The following is a 9,609-nucleotide window of genomic DNA, read 5'->3' as shown; positions in this document are numbered from 1 at the left end:
TTACTTCTAATATATTCATAATATCATCCTAACATCAACCATGCTTTAAATCATCAAACTAAAGTCACCAAAATCACAAAATAACATTTGGAGTTTTTGGTTTTACACTTAGTCCAAAAACAGAAACGTTTTCCTCAACTAGTTTTGATAAATCTCTTGATCTATGACTTATAAATATATGATCTTCAAACCAAACCATCACATGGTTTAAAAAGATGTCCTAAAACATATATAAGCTTCTAATTCAAGATCACATGGTTAGAAATTAACCAAAACATAAATTTAGCCAAGAATATCCACACTTTGGCTTATTTGAATATCTCTTTGCATAAAATTTCATATCCTTGAAACTAACATCAAATATCTTCAAAATAATAATATAACATGTATATAAGATACTTAGGATCCTCCAATAAAATTATTAAAGTCATTAGAATAGGTTTAGACCACCAAAGAGTTAAACTTTCTCAAAACAGAAACTGTTTTTCTTCTTCCAGTTTCTAAGTTTCTAAATCTAAGAAACTCTTTCATCAAAACCTTTAATCATGCAAAAATCCTCAACCAATAGTCACATATACATGTTAACAATACTCCATAAAAATTTCGGACCAATATCTATCCATTAGCTTGGTCAAAAACTCCAAACTATAACATATTCTCCAGTTTATCTCCCAGAATGACCTTTCTATAGTTTACACAATATTTGACTGACCAAATCATCTTCAAATAGGGCAAATAAGATATCCATGTAAACTAAACTCAAAAAGGAACAACTTATATGAGGAGACTTTATGATAAAATACTTACAAAAGCTTCGAAATGGGTGTGTAAAAGACCTCCTAAAAGCTGTCCGAGAGAGAGTGTTTGATATTCTTTCAATGGAAAGTGTAAATGAAGATAATTTCGTGGGGAGAGGTGGCTGGAGATACTTATGGATGAGATATGGAAGATATGAGGCTAGAGTTGAGAGTTAAGTGTAGTTTTCTCCTACCCAAAATATCTATAAAAGATTATCTCATAATATTCTATCCAATAGTATCTACAAAAAATCAACTTAAGATATTTTTATCTAATAATATCTATAAAAATCAACTCAAAATATTTTTATCCAATAATATTCATGAAAATTACCTCAAGATATTTCTTTTTATCCAATAATATCTACATTTTTGAACAGACATTTTGTCCGAAAATATGAAAAAATGTTATTGCGCCATAAGACTTTAAATAACCCTCCGAGTCTAATGGCACAAACCATAATACATTTTGACACTTCTAACTATCTCCAATAATCAAAAACACACTTCTGATACCATAGTAAATAATAACACTAACTATGTAGTTAGACAAAAACCTATACGATTAATGGATTTGTGAAAACTTATGGGATTTTCACGAGATTCCTAAAGTTAATAGAAATTTCACAATTGAATTTCTAGCGGGTTGTTACACCACTTGTAGCCATCGTCAACATTTTGTAAAGGAACAAGCCACCAAATATTCCTCGACATACTCCTCAATCAGATTGACGACTCTCATTTTCCACCAAAAAGAAAAAGAAAAAACCCTCCCGATGCCCTTTGTAAAGGCAAGATAGGCAAACCCATGTGAATACATCCCCACAAACTTCTTCTAACATTTCTATTTATGAACTTCAGCTTGGTCTCTTGAATACAAATGATATAAGCTTTCCAATTCCTTAAAACATTTTTACCACAGATACACTTGTATGGATCATTTGGGCCCTTTACGTTCCAAGATAAAATCTTTGGTTTCATGGATTGTAGATATTCGCTCTAACCTTATTCCTTCCTCTACTTGTATTAACTTCCCAAACATCATAATTAATAGAGCAAGCTTGTCTTCTTAACTCCCTTTCTTTTTTGGCATAAGAACTAGCCAAAAGAGGCTGGCCCAATTGGATAACAATGAGGAGGGCTTTAAATTGGTCTTCAAAACCCTCACATGAAATCTCTACGCATTCCCGTGTTTCCTCTACTTTTTGGAGAATCCAATTTGACTGAGAGTTTGCCTAGTGTGAACCCAGCAGCATAGAACATATGGGGCATGGGTCATCCCTTGTCCCTTCCAAACCAAAGTGAGAATAGGAAACACCTTTCTTTGACTCCCTACACACCAACTGCATATCATACACCTTCATAGACTCCTCATTCACATCCTCCAAGGCATTCTCAAAAGTTGAAGGAACACATGCAAAGTCCTCGTCGGACTCATCCTAGATGAGTGTCCTCACGCCTTCAGAAGGATTAACATGATGTATTGAAAGCTGCAAAGAATCCCCACAAACCTACGACAACCCATTTACGGTGATAAAATAAGGAGAAAGTCAATTTCCAACAACCTTAGCTGTCTTCTTGACCATAATGAGACTAATCTTGCTAAATAGAGTTTAGATATACTTCGACAAGCCATCTAAGGGGTCGCTAGCATCCTGCGACTGGTGACCTTTTCTATGTCGGTCAGGAGGGCCCTGAGGTAGTCATTGGCGGATCCAGGGGAGAAACCTCTCTTAGGTTTGTGGAAAACCCAGGAGATGGTTGGATTCACCGGGGGTCGATCAGGACCAACTCAGGTGAGCCACACCGTATATGGCAATCCACTTTCTCAGTCAAATGCCTTAGTCGTGTCTTCATTTTCAGAAGTATATTGTGCACACCAATATCTCCCAAACTGACAGTAGGCCTTCCATCAACTCCTTGCCACCAAGCACCTACTTTGCTAGCAATACGATGTTCCTCCCCATGGCCATAGTCGAGTTTGTGGCTTGTTGTAGCTCCTCCCTGGGCCACCACCACGCCATGCCCTCCACCCCTTTTTTGCACTCATACTGACATCGTGGCTATCGCTATTCAAGGAGACCCTTATATCATCATGATTTAGATAATTCACCACTTTCATTGGCCCCATAATCAACTGCTCTCTATTACGACTACCGCTCTTAATGCACTTGCCATCTTCTTCCATCCCATACCGCCATCGCTTCAAGGATGAAGATGAAGTTATGGATGCCACTGTTTCCATACTCCACAAGTGTCGTGTGTCAACCATAGGCATTGGAGCATCTTTGCACAGCTTCTGGCTCCCTCCCGTGCAATAATGTGAAAATCATTTCTTTCACCCTTCAAACAGTCCACCATTGCACTATTACCATCCCCAACCTCACTGCTTTCACGTCCTTCCAACTCCTCTAAGTAATAATCACGGAACTTCCATCCATCTTTATTACAAAGAAGATTAAATTCTATCTCTCAACTGTTTTGGGTCCCTATAATCCCACTATCTCACCTTAAAACTGACAAAATCTCGCCTTTAAACCCCACTAATCATCATCAGAATTTTGGTTGTACGGAGAGAGAAACCACATCATTCTTTGAACAGCTATTATTCAGCTATTTATTATAAATCAATAATTAATTATAAAAAATATAATATGACTATCATATATACCCACAAAATATATCCACTTTTATATTTTTGTTTATTATTTTAAAAATTAAGAAAGTAACTATTAGTGAATTTATATATTTTATATATTTTTTAATGGTTAAAGATGTTTAAAAATGATTAAAGAAAATAAAAAAAAAAAACTCATTCGTACTAGCGTGCGTGCTAGTGCATATCTGGTATGCACATTTAGTAGTGACCCTAACATTGTTCTTTCTTGAATATCTATCTACGTGAAAAGAGCACCAAAAATATTGAAACATTGGCTGAAATATTGCAGCGAGACAGGTTCAATTTTAGGTAATAAAATGGAATATATTAAAGAAACATTGGCCGAAATACATTTCAATGTCGCACATTCTTGGCCATAACAATGTCTCTGCTTCTTCCCTAAAGCCCTCTCAAAACACATTATGACCATCGATGTGCAGTTTACGATTCTAACTTATGGCATAGTAGTTGAGAGCTTTCGGCCTGCAAGATGACCAATCATCCCAAATTGTTACCTAAAAGCCACAAGACTCCAATCAAACGAGTGGGCAACAGATCATGAACTGAACAACTTCAAGGAAATGAGAGAGAGAGAGAGAGAGAGAGAGAGAGAGAGAGAGAGAGAGAGAGAGAGACCTTGCTTGGAAAAGCAACTCCTGAGAATCGTCATTTTTCATCCTCCTTTGGTTCCTTTTCTTCATTTTTCTGCTGGGACTATATAAAAGCATAGATAAAATAATTACAAACTAATGGTATAATCAGTAGCCATTTTTTTTAGAGGGAAGGGGATTGGTGGTTTAAAAACAAGGTAAAATAAATTGGGGGATCATGACACCGCTATCCCGATATAGCACCCAAAGTATCAAATACGTATTCCTCCCTCTTTAATATTTTTTTTCACATTTTTCTTAGAGCTTACCTATGTACCTTCGCAGTAAATTACTTTACCTTTTTTCTTTTCAATGTAGAAAAGCTTATTAGAAAAGAATAGAATGACACGGTAACAAACTAAATAGGAAGTATATGCTAATTTATTATGACTGGTTTCACATCTGGTGCCCATTTCAATGATGTCAATTTCTAGAGACAGAAAAGGCACTATTCAGTCTATTCTGAATAATTATAGCATATTTGGCACCAATTGACTAATTTACAGATTAGTGAGCCCATGCTCATTTGCTCATGAACCAAATACATCTGAAAAATGAATAAAGTCCTGGGCTAAAATAATAAGGTAGCACGTCAAAAACAATAATAAACCTACTATTGAAAAGAGAGAGAGAGAGAGAGAGAGAGAGAGAGAGAGAGAGAGAGGGGAGGGGGGGGTGTACTAGGTCAATAGAACTTCAGCATGTGCTGCTTGTGACTAACTTTCCAATATAATTATCCTACCGATAAGTTTGATGCACGCACCTCAGTCTGGCTTTGAATTGAATCAAGCAAATTTTTAACAGACGGGTCATTTGGATCAACCCCTGGAAGCTGCAGAAACCATAAATTGTAAAATATTGAGAAGTAGAGAAGATCATTTTATGCCTCGTTCTCCCAATGGTGAGAGGAAATAAATGAAATAAAACAAGTGTAAATTGTAGCAAACGTACTGATGCAAGAATAGAAGACACAAAAGACTGGTCAGCCAACAACTTGCTCAGATCTGACTGGCTTGATGAGTCCTTTGTACCGTCCTGCACAGACAATTGAAGAGCTGCAACAACCAAATGACACGTAATTAAATAAACATATAGGGAAAAAGAATGATAAGTTGGACATTGATGAGTGTTGATGTATGCTTGGGGGATCTAACTATCTGTGTATGCTGCCACAGGAGAGCAGTCTCAGCAGTTATTGTTTCTTGGTTCTCCAAAAATGAATTACAATTAAATGGTTGGGGCCAAACAAAAATAGATAGAAATTATGCACATCCTAGGTACTCAACATGAGATGAAAATGACAACCGACAAAGAAGAGTTACTGCGGTGGAGCAATCTTCTAAAGTTTCTAAGAATGCTACTTATTCCTTATCCTTGATTACAAACTCATTGGCAATTGTTAAGCATTACCAAAACAAGCTCAGCGCATGAATAAGGGCTGACCTAGTGCCAACTCTGGATCATCTGCAGCTGCATCAGACATATCAGTGTCTCGCGTTTCATGGCCAGAGTCAGGGTCATCCATTGACATTGCAAGGGCCTGCTGTAGTAAAGCATTCTCATCATCCTGTTGCAAACATGAGGTCAGTTCACTCAATGATAGAGTTTGTAATAAATTGATAGCAAACAACAGGATGTCAAAAACACCCTAAGAATCGATAGGAGGATATATTAATCAGAGGAAACAATTTTATGGATATTATACACACAGGAGAACAATTTTCTTATGAAAGAAAGAAAAAATCATTTATGTAATGAACAAAGAAAATCTGCATTCCCATGTCAGCTATGTAGTGTATTAATCATCAAAGAGATCTCTTAGCTCAACTTGTCAGTCTGAGTTAGATAAAGTGGTTAAATTTATGTACAGCACGTTTATGTACATATGTGCATGTTCAATACACGTCTCAACACCAAGAACTTTTATGCATGGAATATTTCCAATTGGTACAGCGGCATTTAGTGGCTACCAAGTAACCCTGACATAAGAGCCCACTTGCATGTTATGTACAGGCAGGAGATGGTATTAGTCTTCGTTGATTTCAACCACCCTCCCCCTTAAAACCTTCCCTACTTTCCTGAACACCAAAGAAGGGCAGAGAAAGGAAAGCACAATAAAAATGAAAAGAAAATACGATTCTTTTATAGGTAAAGGAAATATGTGTTAATAACAAAAATGAATTCAGCAAAATGGATCACATCAAAGAGATGCCGACCATTAAATCATTTGCCTTATTGTCAACTTCAGACGTTGCAACATTAGCACGCTCCGTCATCATTGCATCCTGTGTGCCAGATGGCTGGCCCTCTCCTTTTTCCTGTTTAGCTGCTTCCTCTGTTGCCTTTTTAGCAGCTGCTTCCTGTCTAGCCCTCTCTTCTTCCATTGAAACTCTCAGAGCAAGGGCAAGTTCAGGGTCCAGGTTGGGATCCACACCAAAGTCAAAACCAGAGAGACCACCAGCTGCTGCTGCCGCTGCCGCTGCAGCAAAACCACTTCCACCTTCTCCATCTCCAGTGAAGATGGGTGTACTGCCACAAGAGAAATGTAATGCGTAATATAAATTGCAGGAATTATTATCATATATAAACTCTGAACCTGTAAATAGGTATTAGACAAAAGCTACCAACTTTATAAGTACATCAGAAAGAGCACTAGAGCCAGTTGGAACATGGACAATGTGGCTAGTATCATTATTGTTCACAGCAGCAAGAAGTGCTTCCAGCTTCTCAATCTTTCCATCATCTTGTTCACCAAAATTGATAATATCTAGTGCTACACTGTTCTTTTTTAACTTCCTCCCAATCATTTCGATCAACTTTTTTTCATGTTTGATAGGGCTGAAAAGCACATTATATAATGGTTACAAAAGAAAGGAAAAACTAAAATGCAGAAAACATAAAGAGCCATAATCGTGACTACCTTCCACAAAAGACAATAATTCGTTGCTGCTGTTTTTTATTTTGGCGGTGTTTAAGGGCCAACTGTGCCACCTGAATGCCAGAAGCCAAGTTCATCTCACCACCTATTTCTAGACCTACATTGAGATATAATTATGTCACCTAACACATTATTTAAAGGCAATAAAAAGCACAGTTATGTCACAGTGAAACTAATGCCAGAAACCATGATGGGATATATCAAATTCTTGAAATTGGAAAGTGTGCCACATGATCAATGCAAATATCAAACTTATTGAAAACAAAAATTGAACAAATTGAGAAATTGGTAAATATAAAGATCACATAAACAAAGACTGAAAAAATAACCAATAAAAAAAGAAAAGAAAAAGACTAACCATGCATACAGGCTAGAATCTTGCCGAGATCGCTGGTAGGAGTGACCAAAACACGAACCCCTTTTCCCGCCATTGTGAGAATTCCCACTGTATTTTCCGGATTAGACTGTAAACACACCCATCACATCCATCCAAAAATTTAAATCATAAGCAAGCATACATGCCAAATTAGCCCAAGCATGTACTACAAGCAAAAGGCAAACACAAATTCTTTTCGTTTCTTATGTACAAGACAACATCCAGAACAGTGTCACGGGTGTGCTGGGGGCAATGACCTTGAAGAGAGGGTGGTGCTGTATTGCAGAAGAAGAGGAAATAAAGGTTGGAAGGAAGCAACGGGATTAATGGTAGGAAGAAAACAAGTTAATGATACAGGGCGTTTTGGGATTTTACAGTGTGTAAAAGGGCATGTGTTTGTGTGAAGTAAAACGATGTGTTTTGATTAAGTGAAACCATGAGTTTGATAAGTAGAAGTTAGATTGCATTTTATTTTGTAAGCGTTGCATTTTGATCCATCGAACTCAGTCTGCGAGTATAAGAGCAGCAGAGTTCATGCATGTAGATACCTTTTGATGAATAAGAATCTTGAAGTCTTGGAGGTTGGGGATTTCCTCAAAAATTCCCAGTTTAGGTTTATCATGGAATCTGAAGTTTAATCAATTCTTGGTGCGTAATTTCTCTTGGTGAGATTTCTGTTCTTGGTGTTCTGGGTTGTGATTAACAAGCATTAGTGAAGCTGCAAGGTTCTTGGTGGTTCTTGATTATCAAGAACGTTACAACAAGCATTAACGGTTCTCAAACACTGATTCGAATTATCACTGCCGCAAAGTTTACCGATTTGAATGAGATTTAGAGTGAACTCTAACCTAAAAGCCAAATATGATGACCACTAAACATTGCTTATACCAGGTGAAAAGCGCAAGGAAAAAGTGAGAATGAGTCAAGGTTTCGGGTTTTCTTTTTTTCGTTTTGTCCGATTTTCTCAGCAACCAAGCAAAGAATTGCGGAAAACAAAGACGATAACGAGAGGAAAAAGAATCTTAAGAAACCTGTGTTTTAGCTCCGCAAATGAGATTGACAGCATCAGCTTGAGCTTGGAATCTCGACGGAGCGTAATCGCCATTTCGCATCCACTCGGAGTTGTCGATGCAGATCATTGTCGCCTATTAGAAAAAGAGGCAGACGCAAATGTAAACTATTGAAAAGAAAACCCTAATATACGAAAAAGAAAAGGCAGTCAGTATGTCGAAGGTGAGGGATTGAGATTGAGATTAGGTTTGAGGAAGAAGAACAGAAAAAGAAAGCAATCGGTGACAATTACCTCGAGCACCATAGTGTGGAGACTGGGAAGAGAAGCGAAGGATCTCGAAGCGGGAGAGAGAGAGAGAATTTGCAGAGTACGAGGGAGAAGGTGGAGACAGAGGTTTAATAGATGACTAATAAAGAATTTTGTTAAAAACAAATAGATGATTATTTATCATATTTAAAATTTAAATTATTATTAATTTTAATAAAATTTAATTTTTAATTAATTACATTAAACTAATATATATATTAATACTTAATTATCTTTCCAATTAAATTTTTCCATTCAAGTGTGGCTTTGGGCCGTCAGGTGAATCGCTCAATTTATAGGTTTTTTTTTTTTTTTTTTATAGGTTAAAAGGGTTCTCTAAATTTATTTGGTAACTCTTTAGCTTTTTTATTCTTTTAGCAACCTAATTGCGGATGTAATTATTCAATTCAATCTGGTTTTAAATACATTTTGAAACTTAATTGATACGTTCTTGTTTATAAACTTAAGAACCCATACGAATCGATTAATCACCATAATAGAAACTTTTAATTTTTTCGATTTTAATCCGATTTGATCTGATTTTCCGACTATACACATAGCAATATATAAATATAATATTATAATGTTTTCAACTCTTGTAAAAATTTGGGGTATAGTTTACTAATTACTAAAGAAAGACATATTATGGTTATTCGACTATTTTTAAATCAGTATATAGAACACATTATCTACATCACTTAAATAGTAAAATTTGATTTGTAAGATGAAAATTTAAAATTTATCGTTTAAATCAAATTATATGATATAAATATTCTATTAAGTGTGCTATACACATGGACTTAATAATAGAATTTCTCATAAAGAAAACAAAATAGAAATTAAAGTATGCAATATAGCAAAAATTATCTCT

At 36.1% G+C, this 9,609-nt stretch overlaps 1 protein-coding gene across 7 annotated transcripts; it reads right to left on the bottom strand.

The window, feature by feature from the left end:
* Positions 1–3,717: 3,717 nt before the first annotated feature.
* LOC122319407 (26S proteasome non-ATPase regulatory subunit 4 homolog) lies at positions 3,718–8,880 on the bottom strand. 7 transcript variants are annotated; one of them, XM_043137465.1, is made up of 11 exons: positions 8,724–8,880; positions 8,452–8,565; positions 7,403–7,508; positions 7,027–7,141; positions 6,735–6,944; positions 6,323–6,635; positions 5,550–5,673; positions 5,058–5,161; positions 4,849–4,938; positions 4,093–4,170; positions 3,718–3,978 (listed from the first exon to the last, which is right to left on the bottom strand). In XM_043137465.1, exons 1-10 carry the CDS (start codon positions 8,733–8,735, stop codon positions 4,123–4,125), a joined length of 1,236 nt encoding a protein of 411 aa, XP_042993399.1. In that variant the 5' UTR covers positions 8,736–8,880; the 3' UTR covers positions 3,718–3,978; positions 4,093–4,122. The 7 variants fall into 7 exon arrangements, with proteins under 7 accessions (XP_042993399.1, XP_042993397.1, XP_042993398.1 ...); XM_043137463.1 differs by having other exon boundaries at positions 3,718–3,971; XM_043137464.1 differs by having other exon boundaries at positions 3,718–3,939.
* Positions 8,881–9,609: the final 729 nt, after the last annotated feature.

The sequence above is a fragment of the Carya illinoinensis genome, chromosome 8 (genome assembly GCF_018687715.1).
Source record: "Carya illinoinensis cultivar Pawnee chromosome 8, C.illinoinensisPawnee_v1, whole genome shotgun sequence".
Classification (NCBI taxonomy): Eukaryota; Viridiplantae; Streptophyta; class Magnoliopsida; order Fagales; family Juglandaceae; genus Carya; species Carya illinoinensis.
The sequence above is the reverse complement of the archived record's forward strand: the minus strand, read 5'-3'. Positions and strand labels throughout refer to the sequence as shown.

What these genes read in the sequence shown, in the direction of transcription:
- LOC122319407 (XM_043137465.1), bottom strand. An exon ending in ATAAGGCAAATGATTTAATG is followed by an intron (nt 5,674 to 6,322) that starts GTCGGCATCTCT and finishes TGTTTGCAACAG; the next exon opens with GATGATGAGAATGCTTTACT. An exon ending in TGCGTGCATCAAACTTATCG is followed by an intron (nt 4,171 to 4,848) that starts GTAGGATAATTA and finishes GCTTTTATATAG; the next exon opens with TCCCAGCAGAAAAATGAAGA.